The sequence below is a fragment of the Arachis hypogaea genome, chromosome 7, assembly GCF_003086295.3.
Source record: "Arachis hypogaea cultivar Tifrunner chromosome 7, arahy.Tifrunner.gnm2.J5K5, whole genome shotgun sequence".
Classification (NCBI taxonomy): domain Eukaryota; kingdom Viridiplantae; phylum Streptophyta; class Magnoliopsida; order Fabales; family Fabaceae; genus Arachis; species Arachis hypogaea.
In genome coordinates this window covers 12,736,815-12,752,979 of record NC_092042.1, presented here as the reverse complement: position 1 = coordinate 12,752,979, position 16,165 = coordinate 12,736,815, and the positions used below count along the sequence as shown (strand labels likewise).

The 16,165-nt window shown below is 34.4% G+C and overlaps 1 protein-coding gene across 1 annotated transcript; it reads right to left on the bottom strand.

Annotated features, from left to right (window-relative positions):
- Positions 1-601: 601 nt before the first annotated feature.
- Positions 602-9,148, bottom strand: LOC112702509 (AP3-complex subunit beta-A). The gene is made up of 11 exons (XM_025753563.3): positions 8,676-9,148; positions 7,861-7,937; positions 7,257-7,506; positions 6,401-7,015; positions 4,915-5,088; positions 4,675-4,801; positions 4,098-4,207; positions 3,648-3,848; positions 2,210-3,189; positions 1,855-2,124; positions 602-1,159 (listed from the first exon to the last, which is right to left on the bottom strand). Exons 1-11 carry the CDS (start codon positions 8,889-8,891, stop codon positions 796-798), a joined length of 3,384 nt encoding a protein of 1,127 aa, XP_025609348.1. The 5' UTR covers positions 8,892-9,148; the 3' UTR covers positions 602-795.
- Positions 9,149-16,165: the final 7,017 nt, after the last annotated feature.

The following is a 16,165-nucleotide window of genomic DNA, read 5'->3' as shown; positions in this document are numbered from 1 at the left end:
AATAATAATAATAATAAATCAGAGGCATTATTTGAAAACACGCTATTCAACTACGCATTTTCGCATAAAGTTTGTATTACAAGAGTTTATCTCGTAAATTTTAAGGAAGTTTTCTAAGTTTGTTTTAGCCATTACGCCTTACTTATAACATCGGGTACACAAAAATTAAGCACTAATCAACCACCATGTATAAAAATACATATTCAACATCTCTTAATTTTTTAATTAAATAAACAAATTTGATTATTTGTCTATTATAAATTTAATTGTTTTACTATGACATGTTTAATTATTCTGATGACAATTTTTTTCTTTTTTTTTTTTGTAATAGAACATTTGTTATAAAACACCTAACATTAGAGGGTCTTTAAATTAGAGACGTCCAAATTACTCGAAAATATGATTTACATTGAATTTTAGGATTGCAGTTTAGTACAGAGTATGTGTCAATAACAATTGGGCAGAACTGGTTATGCAAGATGCTTGATCTTTGCTTGCAAAGCCAATCATAAACCAGAAAACTTACCGCTAGCAAAACTTAATGGTGCAATGTATTAAAGTGCAGCAGTCCAGTTACTTTATGGGAAGACAATGGAAGCACTAAAAAGAATAAGACATCAAATTCTGTAGAAAGTAAAAGACTAACAATACAATGTTAAATTACAACCACTCCAATCCCCAAAAGCGAAATAACTCACCAAAGACAAAAACCCCACACGAGTAGTCATATTCCTCAGGTTTCTCTAAGTACTATCCACAGATCAATATTTGTGAATTTCCCATCAGATATTTGACTTATGAGCGGGTAACAGATGGCTCAGCTAAGAAATTGACAACCCTATTTAAGAAATTTAAGCCAAATACAGTCTCTTCACAATTGACTTTTACAGAAACTGTCAATGGATCAGAGCATTTACCTTCAACAGTGACTGTAATTAAGCATGGCATGGAATTGCTCAAGATCTCACTGCTGAAACGCAGGCACAAACCAGATGCATCATCAAGGTTGGAAGCAACAGGCATATCTACAGATACAAGAGAAAGATTTGCATTGCTCATCATCTTTAGTGCCAAGGCTTCACAGATCACAAGAAATTTGTCCTCTGTCAGAGAGTTGCTGCCCTTGTTCAACTCTACAAGGTGATCAGTGAAGGTACAACTGGGAGCAAATTAATGCACAAAAACCAAATTTAGAACATCCACAGATGAAATGGGAATAACAAAAGGAACGATGTACAAGAATAAATACTAATATCTTCCCCACAAAGGTAAAAAACTAGGACGGCAATTCTATGATGTGCTGTATTATCTCTTACAGGAAAAGTATAATCATTCTAGGTTCTTGAAAAATAAGATCAAACTAAAAAGTGATGTTTCCAACAAATAAATTCAGTAAAACATAAAAGCACAATTCAAAATTAAGCAGCAGGTCCAGTCATTATTGGCATAAAAAAACGAATTTCATGATTTCATACAAAGGAAGCAGCAGCTCAAAACAAGATTTCCATTTAAATTTAGAATATGAAAAGTGTCCCATTCTTGGAAGTTCAAATTTTGAATCTATGTTTCCATCATTTTTATCTATGTCAGCTTTACTCTAGTCTTGCATATAGGTTGTCATAAGAATCCAAACCCGGATACCCTGATGCTTTATTACATTACATGAGGTGTAGAAAATAACAAGTCGTCTTATGCATTATCAAACAATTTCCGAGTATAAAGTAGGGATGATAAGTATGAAGAACCACCAAAGGAATTTGATCAGATAAATGGTACATAATTCCAGGGAATGGGAATGAGTGTCTTGAACTATTTGTATCCAATGGAAAATAAACAAACAACACGCTAACATACCTCCTTATGTATTCAAACATCCCTGGAAGGTGGGATTCCTTATCCCTGAAAGCTTCAATGCTGATTGGAAGTGGTTTTACAAAGTACCCAATGTCGGGCTTTAACTTAACAGGGAATTTTGTGTCATTGCAAAATAAAGCCAGTTTTAGAGGCAAAAGATGGTGATGAAAGCGAACTAGCAGAGTGCGGTTTTCTGTCTGACCAGGCTCCAAAGAAGGGATGTCCTCCATGGAAACCATAGCTGGATTTTCAGTATGGATTTTCATAGTACTGGAACAAACAAACAAAAAAATCTGTAAAATGCCTAATTATAAAAGAACTAAATAAACGATGCCAAGGGCATGTTGAAACGTACTTTTCTGTTGTAGATGGCGTCTGGTTTGTACTAGGATCTGAGCTTCTGTTAGAACTCTCATCTATTAAGACTATATCAGACATGGCCTCTGAAGAACAATTCTCAAAGAATACTTCTAGGGAGACAAGATGAGAGGATACACTAGAAGTCTCAGTTGAAAATGAATAATTAACTTTTAACCCATTTCCATTTGCTGGATCTAAGAGCGTGTAGTATTTGGGTTTAATTCGGCTTCTAATATTTCCAATTGTTATTCTGGCTGAAGATCTACGGGCTCGGCTTTGATTTGTTTCATTTTCTTTAGATGACTTGGCTGGCTCGTCCAACCAAGATTCAAGAGACTTTGTGGACATCAAGTCCCCAAATCTGGAGTGAACCCCACCATTTTGTTCTTCAGATACATTACCCGTGTCTGAAATCTGAATCAAAGGATCAACATTGTTGTTGCCTTCATTTCCAGAATCAATTTCATCACTGCCATCAGCTTCACTTGAAGCAGTAACCGACTGTTCAGAACTATAATCTGAAGCACTTCCCTCATCCACAGATCCAGATGTACTAGGATCACCATCTTCATCTGAATCGCTGTTAGCAGTTCCATCATTCTGATCAAAATCAATGTATGGAAGACTACAAGGTTTGGGGAGAGGCTCATAGCCTGGAGCTGCATGGAATACTAACTGTGACAGAGATCCCGGAAGATAAAATCGATCATTGATGGGTTCAGTTGGCACAGTCACAGCTGTTGTCTGTCTACCAAATATGCATTCCGCAAATACATATGACTGATCTCTTTTTTGTGATTCACTATTTTGTTCTTCAACATGATTTTGTGAATCCACATTGCATGAGAAAAGTTTCTTCAAGAAACGTGATCGATCACGGACGTCATAATTCATGTCGCACTCAGCCAATTCAATTACATAGCTCCAAACTTTTTGCAGGGTCGAAATATCTTCTCCAGTATTACAAATCAGGACCTGTAAGCAAAAGTCGTTCCAAAACATAAACTCATTGCTTTGGATAGAAATCTTTCTTCTAAACAAAAAATAAATGTGCCAAAACCAAAAGAGGCTGGAATCTTTGTACCTGTAGAAATCCAATAATACACACATACTTTACTTACTAAAACAGACTTAGAAATAAGTTATTCAACCAGAAAAAATAACTTTCCTTCCATATGCCCAGCAAAAAATAACCATAAAAATAAATAAATAAATAAATGGCATACAAGTCTGCTTTTGTTTATATTTATCTTTGAACAAATCAATGACACCACATGCATATGGTCAACAAATGAATGAAGTCTTTAAATTCAATTAATAGATAAAAGAGGGGAAGGGGAAGAGTAGAAGTAAAACACTATAATAAACAATAAGTAAAATGTATAAAAATGAATTTTTGTATGTGAAAGTGTAAAAATCACTCAGTGACATACCTTTGCAGTTGTATTAAGAATCTGAAGCTTCGTTTCCAGTGCTTCTGAAGTAAAACACCGAGCAAGATACTTGAGTACTGTGCTCACCATTCTTGGAATTATCTCACCCAAAGAGCAATACTCCCCCACCAGCCAAATAATCATTGCACGGGCAGAAGGAATCTTGATTGCATCTAAACTACGGACCAATTGAATTATGACCTTTTAACAAGTGAAAAGACTACAGGTCAGTCTTGATACAAGCAAAGTACCAACCACTGAAAGTACTAACTTAAATATTGCGAATTGCAATATTACATACGAGATATTAAATTCCATCTCCCATTCTCCTGTTAGTTTGTTCCCCATATCTCCATATTGTCTTATGGAACATTACTTTAATGTAATACATATACTAAAACCAATTACAAGAACAACAGATCAAAGTGTCAGACAGCAAGAAAGGATTACCTTCTCATAACTGGGTGGGTCTAATTTTATGATTGATTTGATGGATATTATTGCCTGAATTAGCACACCATCTTCTCCATCCATGGATCTAATTTCCCCGCAAAAGTATTCTGCAAATAGTTTTTTTTTAGATAAAAAATAATTTCATTAAGATGAGAAGGATAATACAAAATGGGGACAAGGGGCCCTCTATACAAAAGCAAACAAAAAACTAGATTTATCTATAAAGCATAGCTTTCCAAACTCTCAACATATCTAAGAGGGAAGTCCTCTATACAGATCATGAGTTTTACAGCAAATAGATGTTAGGCGTTTAATCCTATCCCATAAGACTTGTTTGTTAGAAAATCTGTCATTGAAGGTGTGTTACGCTCCAACAAAAGAGTCCAGATAGTGGCAAACACTGCAAAGTGTCACAACTTTTGCCTCTTTCTACTACCAAACCCCAAACCTATCCAATAGAAATTGGTCTAGGGTTACAGGACACAGCCAACATTCATCAAAGATGCCAAACAACTGTTCCATAAGAAGCATGATATTTTCTTCAATAGATAAGCTTAATGAAAAGATCACATACCCTGTCTAATTAGAGTCAACAACCCTTCTACACATGTAGTTGCCATTTTTGGGAGTTTCTGAGCACATAACCCAATGGCAGCAACTGTGTCAGCAGCAAATTTCCTATCTGGATCTCTAATATAATCCTAGCAAAACACTAAGAGAAGTGTTAATTTATGCACCAAATTCCATGAAAGCAGTGTTGTGGCAATAAGATAAAATGTGAACAACCATAAACGATTGATTTGATGTAAGATACCTGAAATTCTTTAAGAATAAATGAAACAGATGACTCCACAGCTACAGAAGAAAGTATTTCCAGCTTAAGCGCTTTTATCTGATAGGAATCTGAAGAACATACGAAGAAGTCTTCATAGTGTGGAGCAAAGAGAGATGGCATGGCTTTAACAAACACTTGAATATTGCATAATACCTGCATAAAGTCAGTGAACAAACAATAATTAATACGACAATATCAGATTCAAATGTGAAATAAATTGAGAAGTATCTATGAAATGCAGTACCCAAGGGGTTAGCTACATAGATCATGCAATGCTATAGAAAATGTTTGTGTTAAAAATTAATTTATACCCAAATATCTTCTAAAAATATCTCTCATGCACATATAAATCTCCCATGCCATATTTTAACCAATAGAATGCTCCTCTCATAGCATCAAGTAAAGAAATTTGTGATTTTATCTATGCTAGTCTCAAAATCAAATGAACCAACCATCAATTGTTATTCATTCCAAAACAGAACGTTTTCATTTAGATGTCTGAGCAAAATCTTGTTTATCGATGCATACTCTGTTAACTACCACCACAACTGACCAAAAAATGACTGGAAGTGAATCCAATTTTGAAAACATGTTAATATTTTAATTCATGTAAAAAGTCATGCATTTTTAAAGGAAACTAACATGATCCTACATGTTACAATTCCTAGCCACTCCCTGGAAGTTTCTATCTTTGAACTCACCATCCACAGCACCCATGTATAGATCATGGTTTCAACCTAGCTAGTACACGATGTGTAAAGAACTCATTAACATGTGAAAACTGAATGATAAAGCCAATTACTGATATGATCAGAACCAACATCCAAGGGATACAGTAGGTATGTTGTATGCCTTATCCTACTTAACATCTGCAGCGCCAGTCTCACTAGCATTCACTGATTTTTATCCTACTGATGGTGTTTAAATGTTCAAGTGAAATTTTGGGCATAACCAAAAGATAGTATATAATAGAAAATTTTAACTTTTTTACTTAGGCATGTAATAATAGGAAAGTATGGAATACTACAGGAGTTAAACCTTAGACAATAGATAGTTCTTTTCAAGGTCAGTAATTAGTATCACTTCAATGACCCTCTACACAAATTTTCATTGCCCATTCTCTAAAACTAGTTTAAAATATATCAGTTGTCAAATATATAGAAGAAATTATTTTCCTTCTGATGCTTGGATGTTCAATCTTTTCTCTATATAGAAACATCATCTAATAATTCTTTTTATTCATAAAGTAGTAATTTACTAGAGTCAAAGCAATATCGTGTATAAAGTCATAAGACACTACAATTAATGCAAGCTTCTCCAAGAAAGAATCATAAAAAATACATCAAATAGCAATCAGCAGTAGAATGTAATAGAGAATGTAGAAGCAAATACAGCCAAACAGACAAGACAAGCAAACAACAGACCAAGAAAAGATATAATAGACAATTCATAAAATGTAGTGTACCACATATCTGGAGGCATATGATGATCTCATTAGAAACAAGAGTGGTTTAACAATTCTTTTAAGATCGCCCTTAGAAGCCATTATCCAATGTACACCAGCAGCTGCAAGAACAACTGCGCTGTTATTACTCCATAGCAATGGTGATGTACACTTCAGCAGGATCTTCACAATATCATTACTGCAAGATGTAAACTGTGATACATCTAATTTAGGAGGAACCATATTTGCAGAACTTGACCGTGATAAGTACTCATCTGGTCCTTCAATGTAACATTGCAAGATCATATTTGCTAATTCAGATAAAGTCTTCTCAGAGGTATAACCAGTATCTTCTTTTAAAATAAAATCTTGTTCATCTACCTCCAAATTATCATCTTTACCATACAAAGAAAACATGATAGATTCTTTGACAAGCCCATAACTAGCTATCACATACCGCAGAAGGATCCCAATTAGAATTATTTGACCCCATTCTTCCACATCAGGAAGGATTTCACACAACTTTTTGTAGTTTCTTCCAATCAATGAAAAATTGTTCGGACAGACAGAAGCAAATGCAGAAGCAGCAGCTCCAACAACTCCAGGGGAATTGTCATTTAACAACATTCCAACAATCTGCAGCACATTGAGTAAAAAATTTATGAACTCAGCAAGTAAGGCCTTAAAACTATTAACTGATGAAATCAACTATCTTGGAAGAAAAAAAAAAATCCTTTAAGGATTCTTGGGTAAAAGAGTCTACTCTATACCCAAAGAAACCATGGAATGACATTTTTCTTCGACTTAGTATGTCGTCTAAGTCATACTGAAGGAAATTCTTAATTACTGTGACAAGGAGCACACATGTTAACCAAACCTCTTCAATTGCAGAAGTATGTTCCTCCATCCGCAAATCATGAAGCTTAGGAAGAGCATTAGCTGCACATTTTCTAACATAGACAGAAGGATCTCTAGCACATTTTCCCACCGCAACAAGAACAAGAGGTGCAATTACATGAAGGCGAATTCCTGCCATGGCACGAAGTGCCCATGCGCGGACCAATGGATTTGTGTCCCCCAGGTCCTTTTGGAAACAATTAATTGATAGCAATGCTTCATTTGGACGCCTAAAGAATGAAACAGAAAAAGCAAGAGAATGATGGCCTCATAACAACAATTCATTATCTAACAAAATTTAACATCTATAATACTACAGCTCATGAAACTGGGGTATAACTACTTGAGGGCAATAGGACATTTTTCTAGTATAATCATCAAATTACAACCTGAAAACTAACACCTAACTCATGTTTCAAATGTGCAGAAGACTAATAATTACATTTAAACGATTCATAAGACATAAAACAACAAATACAGCCCTCACTAAATAAACCCTGAGAAGAAATAGAATGACAAAAAGGTAAGCGACCATCCGAATATGCTATAAACATCAGAGTTATAGGCTGATTACATGTACATACTTTTCAGCATAATGAAGGAGGTACAAGTACACGAGCTTCTTCACTTCCAATGACTGAGAAGCAACATTTTTAACAACCTGCAATTTTTCGTTCAATGAGTAAATGGAGGGAGAACAGAAAGTGAGAAAGAGTAAATGAGCAGCATATCATTTTCTAAAGCTACACATCATATATATGCATACTCTAATAATTTCCCAAGCAAAACGCAAAGAAATCAATTAATCAACAGCAAAACACTAAAATAAATTTCTCCTTATTAATTGAGGCCCAAAAATAAATGAAATTTGCTATGGTTCAAGATGAAAATCAAGATGTAACTGAGTGCACAATGAAGAGAGACCGATGGAGAAATCAACGCTTACAAGTGAACAGAAAGGCAACCAAAAACAAATTTCGCTTCGTAAATTATCATCAACTAAACCAAATCAAATTCCCTAGTTATTCTGATAAAAATAGAGATATAACTGAGTTCAACAAGCACAATATCTATGCAAACAATCTACACATTAATTCGCGCGCAAACACTTTGGAGTGCACACTTGCAAGTGGATAAAGAAGCAAAATAGACCAGAACATCTCTTAACGAAATTCAACCAAACTCATAGTTGCTCCCATACAAACCGAGATGCATGTAACTGAGTGTGACAAGCTCCAAATATATGCAAAATTTTTAGGCATAATTCTAATCCATTCACATGCAAATTACAGAGAAATCACCAAAACAAGCAAATTAAACTGGAATATTTCCGCTCCCAAATAACAGTCAACAAAATCTTATTGAATTGGTGGTATTTAGGAAGAGATGGATCTGAAACCTGAGGGAAGAAGTTCGAGACGTCGAAGCCTTGAGCGATGAGAGCGAGTAAGCGCTTGAGGGCTTCGGTTTTCTCAGAGTCGAACTTGCTTTCGAGAAGAGGGGCAATGTTGACGTCATCGGGGTCGTCGTAGAGGTGAGCATCGGTGCCGATCCGGAACACCGCCGTGGACGCCTTGCTCAGTGATTCCGCCGTCGCTCCGAATTGAGGGAACATTTCTTCTGACGAGCTAACGAGTGAATGAGTGAATGAATTAATGAATGGATTCGTATCTCTCACTCCGTTTGTGATCTGTTTTTGTTTTGAACTCTGAAAGCAGAAAACTGAATATGGAGATTTGAAGAGTCTCTGCAGCGACCAGCGCCAGAAACCCCACTTTACGGACAGAGAAGCAGAGATAATTTTTTCGTTGAATAAAGTATGGCTTTTGTCTCTCCAAATGGATAAATTTTATTTCTAGTCTCCTAATGTTTAAATCCTCTTCTAATATTTGTAAAAATAATTTAATGTTATTTTGTTATTAATTATACATTATAAATTTTTATTTGAATTTTAAAAATCTTTGTTCAAAACTAGAAAATAAATGTCTAGAATAGAATTAATGATCTACTTTAAAAAATAATTTATTAAAAAATAAAATTAATTTTTATAATATTTATATAATTTATTTTTTAGGGACATAATTGAGTTTAAATATAAATAATAAATATAATATAATATTAAAATTAAACATATTTAAATAAGATCTAATTGAAAATGAATACATTTAAGTGAGAATAATTAAAAAATATAATCTGATTTGTTAGCAGAATAATATTGACTATTTAAATATAAAAAATACAACTAAAATTTATTCCAAACATTAAGAACAAAAATGATACTTTTTTTAATCGATATTTTTATGGATATTTGTATGTTAATAAATGATTTCCAAAATTTAAATATTTTATCACCAAAAATTAAATATTAAAAATGTTTTAAAATTGTTTGTTCATTAGTTCACTTAAATAAATATTGAAGATTGGCTAAAGATAAACTTTAAAAAAAATCTCTGATCCATGACGAATTAATTCTTTACCTATCAAAAAAAATAAAAAAATTTTATAACAAATATAAATTAACTTGTAATGCATTTATTATATATTTCAATATAAAAATTTTAAAATTTTTTGCTAATTGTAATGTTAATACTTAATATATAATCTAAAGGCAGTAGTATTAGCATAGTTATTAGAATATAACCGCAATTGACCTCATCATATGATTAGGTTATCGAATTATTGGTTTAATCAGCGGGGTTATTAATCCATTTTGTTGATCTAATTATAATTAAATAAAAATATAAAATTATTAAAAAAATAAAAATTAAAATTAAAATATATATCTTTATAAATATATTAATAATAATTAAATATTAACTTGTAGACATAAGTTATATAACTAATAATACAAATATAAATAATAAATTAATCACTAATACAAAATATTTTTTATTTAAATGAACAAAAGCGTAAAATATACATAATCAATAAATTAATAATTAACAAACTAATCAAAAACATAAATTTTGTTATAAAATAAAGGATATATAAAATAAAGATGTATAAATAGAAGACTCTATTATTAATATAATTAGCTTAATAATTTTTATATATATATAATAATATTATATGTTGTATTGTGTATATATATACAAAGATAAGAAAAAGTATTAAAAATAAAGAGAGAGAATTGCATTTGATACTATCTCAATATAATAAAGATGGTTAATATTGCTATTAATATTATATGTAAAGAGTAATAGAAAATAGAATTTAAAATACTTATAAAATAAAAGAAGAGAAAGAATTGTAATAGTAATATAAGGAGAAGGGTATTTGATTGCAACATAAAAGAGGATTGATTTATTTGTATGAAAAAGAAGGAAGAATAGTATTTTGTTCTGTTGTTATATAACTTTCAGAGGCTTGGACCTCTATTTATAGATGTACATAGGATAGATTTTCAAATGCTTATTAAAAGCATTCTTCCTTGAGAATACTACACCGCCCTTCATAAATGGGCATCCACGTAACAAATCTTATCTCAACACTCCCCCTTGGATGTCCATTTAGGATTATTGCCTCGTTAAAACCTTACTAAAGAAAAACCCAGTGGGAAAAAAACCTTAGTGAAGGAAAAAGAGTACAATATCCTTTAGTGATGGGGACTGCCTCATTAAAAACCTTATCAAGAAAAATCCAATGGGAAAAAAAACCTGACCAAGGGAAAAAGAGTACAGTCTCCCCCTCTTGCCGACATCATTTAATGTCTCGAAATCGGTGCATTCCAATCTCATGTACCAATCTTTCAAAGGAGGATTTTGGGAGTGACTTTGTAAATAAATCTGCCAGATTGTCACTTGAACGGATCTGTTGGACATCAATTGTCCTTTGATTTTGAAAGTCATGAGTGAAGAAGAATTTGGGAGAAATATGCTTTGTTCTATCACCTTTGATGTATCCACCCTTAAGTTGAGCAATGCATGCTGTATTATCTTCAAACAGGACAGTTGGAGCTATCTTATGATCAATCAGTCCACATGATGATAGAATATATTGAATCAGACTCCTCAGCCAGAAACACTCGCGACTAGCTTCATGAATCGCCAGTATTTCAGCATGATTAGAGGATGTTGCAGCAATCGTCTGTTTCGTGGACCTCCAAGATATAGCTGTACCACCATATGTGAACAGGTATCCTGTTTGAGATCTCCCTTTATGTGGATCAGACAAGTATCCGGCATCTGCATAGCCAACTAGTTGTGACTTGGATCCATAGGGATAAAACAATCCCATATCAACCGTTCCATGAAGATATCGAAAAATTTGTTTGATTCCACTCCAATGTCTTCTGGTTGGAGAGGAACTATATCTTACTAGTAAATTCACAGCAAATGATATGTCAGGTCGCGTATTATTAGCAAGATACATTAGCGCTCCAATGGCACTAAGATATGGTACTTCAGGACCAATGATATCTTCATTTTCTTCTTTAGGACGGAATTGATCATTTTTCACATCCAAAGATCTTACGATCATTGGTGTACTTAATGGATGTGACTTATCCATATAAAATCTTTTCAAGATCTTTTCTGTGTATGTTGTTTGATGAATAAAGATCCCGTCTTTTATATGCTCGATCTGCAGGCCGAGACAAAATTTAGTCATTCCAAGATCTTTCATCTCAAACTCTTCTTTTAGAGTTTTTATAATTGTTGGAATCTCTTCAGGAGTCCCAATGATATTTAAATCATCAACGTACACAGCAATTATAACGAATCCAGATGCAGATTTCTTTATGAAAACACATGGGCAGATATCATCATTCTTGAATCCGTTTTTGGCCAGATACTCAGTAAGACAATTATACCACATTCGTCCAGATTGCTTTAGACCATATAAAGATCTTTGCAATTTGACTGAGTATAACCCTTGCGAATATTCATTGGATGGTTTAGATATCTTTAGTCCTTCAGGGACTTTCATATAGATATCCCGATCTAATGAGCCGTATAAATAGGCTGTTACCACATCCATTAAATGCATATGCAGTTTATGATATGCAGATAAACTGGCCAAATAACGCAAAGTTATCGCATCCACTACAGGGGAATACGTTTCTTCATAATCTATACCGGGCCTTTGTGAAAAACCTTGTGCCACAAGTCGGGCTTTATAGCGCACAACTTCATTTTTCTCATTTCGTTTTCTCACAAATACCCACTTATATCCAACAGGTTTTACATCTTCAGGTGTACAGACTACAGGTCCAAAGACTTCACGTTTTGCAAGTGAGTCTAATTCAGCCTTCATGGCTGCTTCCCATTTTGGCCAATCATTTCTTCGTCGACATTCTTCAACTGATCTTGGCTCAAGATCCTTACTTTCATGCATGATATCTAATGCCACATTATATGCAAATTTTTCATTGACAATTGTCTTATTTCGGTCCCATTTCTCTCCTGTAAAGACATAATTTATCGAGATCTCGTCATTTTCACAATTTTCAGGTACCTGAACGTCTTCTGGCGTTATATCAGAATTTTGGACAACTGCAGGTGTCTCTACTATGTCTTTTTCAACAGGAATATTATTTACCTCTTTTCTCTTTTGAGGATTTTTATCTTTGGAACCGACAGGCCTGCCACGCTTCTGGCGTGTATTTGCTTTCGTGGCTATTTGTCTTGCTGGGACATCAATTTGAATTGGGGCATTTTCCGCCCTGCCACGCTTCTGGCGTGAATTTGCTTCAGTGGCTACTTGTCCTACTGGGACATCAATTCGAATTGGGGCATTTTCCGCTGGTATATAAGATTTGGTTATCCTCTTTGTATCAGAAAATGCATCAGGCAATTCATTTGCTATTCTTTGCAAATGTATAATCTTTTGAACTTCCAGTTCACATTGCCCTGATCGAGGATCTAAATGCATCAATGATGATGCATTCCAGTTAAGTTCCTTTTCAGGAAACTTATTCTCTCCTCCTAATGTTGGAAATTTTGATTCATCAAAATGACAATCCGCAAACCGGGCTTTAAACACATCACCAGTTTGTAACTCAAGATACCTCACTATAGAGGGAGAATCATATCCAACATATATCCCCAATTTTTTTTGGGGTCCCATTTTGGTGCGATTAGGTGGTGCAATGGGAACATATATCGCACACCCAAATATTCTTAAATGGGAAACATTTGGCTGCTGGCCAAAAGCTAATTGCATAGGAGAGAACTGATGGTAACTCGTTGGCCTCAAACGAATAAGTGCTGCGGCATGTAAAACTGCATGCCCCCAAATCGAGGTTGGGAGATTAGTTCTCATAAGTAAGGGTCTAGCAATTAATTGGAGGCGTTTAATAAGTGATTCTGCTAACCCATTTTGTATGTGAACATAAGCTACTGGATGTTCAACACTTATTCCATTAGCCATACAATAAGCATCAAAAGCTTGGGAAGTAAATTCACCAGCATTATCAAGACGAATTGCTTTAATTGGGTTTTCTGGAAATTGTGCTTTTAATCGAATAATTTGAGCCAGTAACCTCGCAAACGCCAGGTTGCGAGAAGATAATAAGCACACATGTGACCATCTCGAAGATGCGTCTATGAGGACCATAAAATATCTAAAAGATCCACATGGTGGATGAATAGGTCCACATATATCACCTTGAATCCTTTCTAGGAATTCAGGGGACTCAAATCCAATCTTTACTGGTGATGGCTTTAAAATTAGCTTTCCCTGAGAACATGCAGCACAACAAAATTCACTAGTTTTAAGAATCTTCTGGTTTTTTAGTGAATGTCCATGAGAGTTTTCAATAATTCTCCTCATCATGGTTGTTCCCGGATGACCCAATCGGTCGTGCCAAGTTATGAATTCATTTGGGTTAGTAAACTTCTGGTTTACAGTGGCATGTGATTCAATTGCACTAATCTTGGTATAATACAACCCAGATGAAAGTGAGGGTAATTTTTCTAATATAACTTTCTTATTTGAATCATGAGTTGTAATATATAAATACTCATGATTTCCCTCATTCATAGTCTCAATATGATATCCATTTCGGCGAATATCTTTAAAACTCAACAAGTTTCTACGAGACTTGGTAGACAATAGTGCATTATTTATTATGAATTTTGTTCCTCCATGAAACAAAATTATAGCTCTTCCGGAGCCTTCAATCACATTGCCTGAGCCAATAATAGTATTAACACATTCTTCTTTTGGCACCAGATGGGTAAAATATATATCACTTTTGAGAATTGTGTGCGAACTTGCACTATCCGCAAGGCATACATCTTCATTACATATCCTTGCCATTCTTCAAAAACAAATAATAATAAAATGAGTAGTATGCACAGTTAAATTGAATACTTGATCAGAATTATTTTTCTAAGAAACACTGTACATAAAATAATGTCATATACTAAAATTTTATTTTAAAATTTGACACATTTAATAATTTTAAAATTCATATTAATATTTCATTATTTATGTACATCACATTTGAAACTTAAATACATAGAAAATAAAACTTAACAATAAGTTCTTTACATTATTTATTTACATATATACTTCACAATCCCACATATTAAACTATTCCATCATTGATCAGATGACCAATATTTCCTTCAGGGTCCTCAAAGAAATCAGATACATCATAATGAGTGGTGGAGTTCTCAGCATCATTTGAAACAAAATTTGTTTCCTTTCCTTTGTCGTTCTTTTTCAAAGATGCCTGGTAAAGATCGACTAGGTGCCTTGGGGTACGACAGGTACGTGACCAATGGCCCTTTCCACTACAGCGGAAACACTTCTCCTCGGTTGATTTATTCTGCCCGATATTCCTTTCTTTATCCCACTTCTGGTGAGATCCTCTCTTTTGAACATAATTCTTTTTCCTTCCATAATTTTTCTTGTTATTAAAAGCTTGCCATTTACCTCTTCTGGGGTAATGATTTGCCGCATTTACTTCAGGAAATGGGGCGGCGCCAACTGGGCGCGCTTCATGATTTTTCAATAACAACTCATTGTTGCGTTCAGCAACAAGAAGGCAAGAAATTAACTCAGAATATTTTTTAAACCCTTTTTCTCGATACTGCTGCTGCAGGAGCACATTCGAGGCATGGAAGGTTGAGAAAATTTTCTCCAACATATCATGATCAGTTATTTTTTCCCCACACAATTTCATTCGTGAGGTGATCCGAAACATTGCAGAATTATATTCATTTATAGATTTAAAATCTTGTAAACGCAAATGCGTCTATTCATATCGGGTAGGGCTGTCAAACGGGCTAGCCCGGCCCATTTAGGCCCAGCCCATTAAGCCCATGGGTTAAACGGGCTGGCCCATTTAAGCCCGCTTTATTCGCAGGCCAAAATTTTTTAGCCCGGACCATTTATAGTCAGCCCGATGGGTTAAACGGGCCAGCCCGTTTATCATTTTATTTTATTTTTTGAAAAATATTTTGACAAAAAATACCACTTTTAGGTCAAAAACCATTTAAAAAAAATTTTTTTAGTTGATGGGTCGGATTTTCGGGTCGGATCGGGAAAAATATTAGCTAAAAGTGTTACTTTTTTAAAAAAAAATGAAAAAAAAATTAAACGGGCCACCCGTTTAGCCCACGGGCTAGCCCGTTTAACCCGTCATTTTTTTCGGGTTAATCGGGCTCAGCCCGTTTAGCCCGAAATTTAAACGGGCTTAATTTTAGGGGCAAAGCCCGCCCATTTAAACGGGTAAACGGGCTGGCCCGATGGGTTTAGCCCATTTTGACGGCCCTAATATCGGGCTTGAGGAAGTATTACCGTTTTCTGATGATTATACCTTTCTTCAAGGTCTTTTCAAAGATCTGCAAGATCTTTTAATGTAAGATATTCATTTTTCAATCCTTCGTCAAGATGACGACGAAGAAAAATCATGGCTTTAGCTTTATCCTTCTGGGATGC

Coding starts and splice junctions, on each gene's coding strand:
- LOC112702509 (XM_025753563.3), bottom strand. CDS start 8,891: ATGTTCCCTCAATTCGGAGCGACGGCGGAATCACTGAGCAAGGCGTCC. Junction 7,938..8,675: donor TCTCGAACTTCTTCCCTCAG/GTTTCAGATCCA, acceptor GAAAAATTGCAG/GTTGTTAAAAATGTTGCTTC. Junction 5,089..6,400: donor CATATGCCTCCAGATATGTG/GTACACTACATT, acceptor GACTTTATGCAG/GTATTATGCAATATTCAAGT.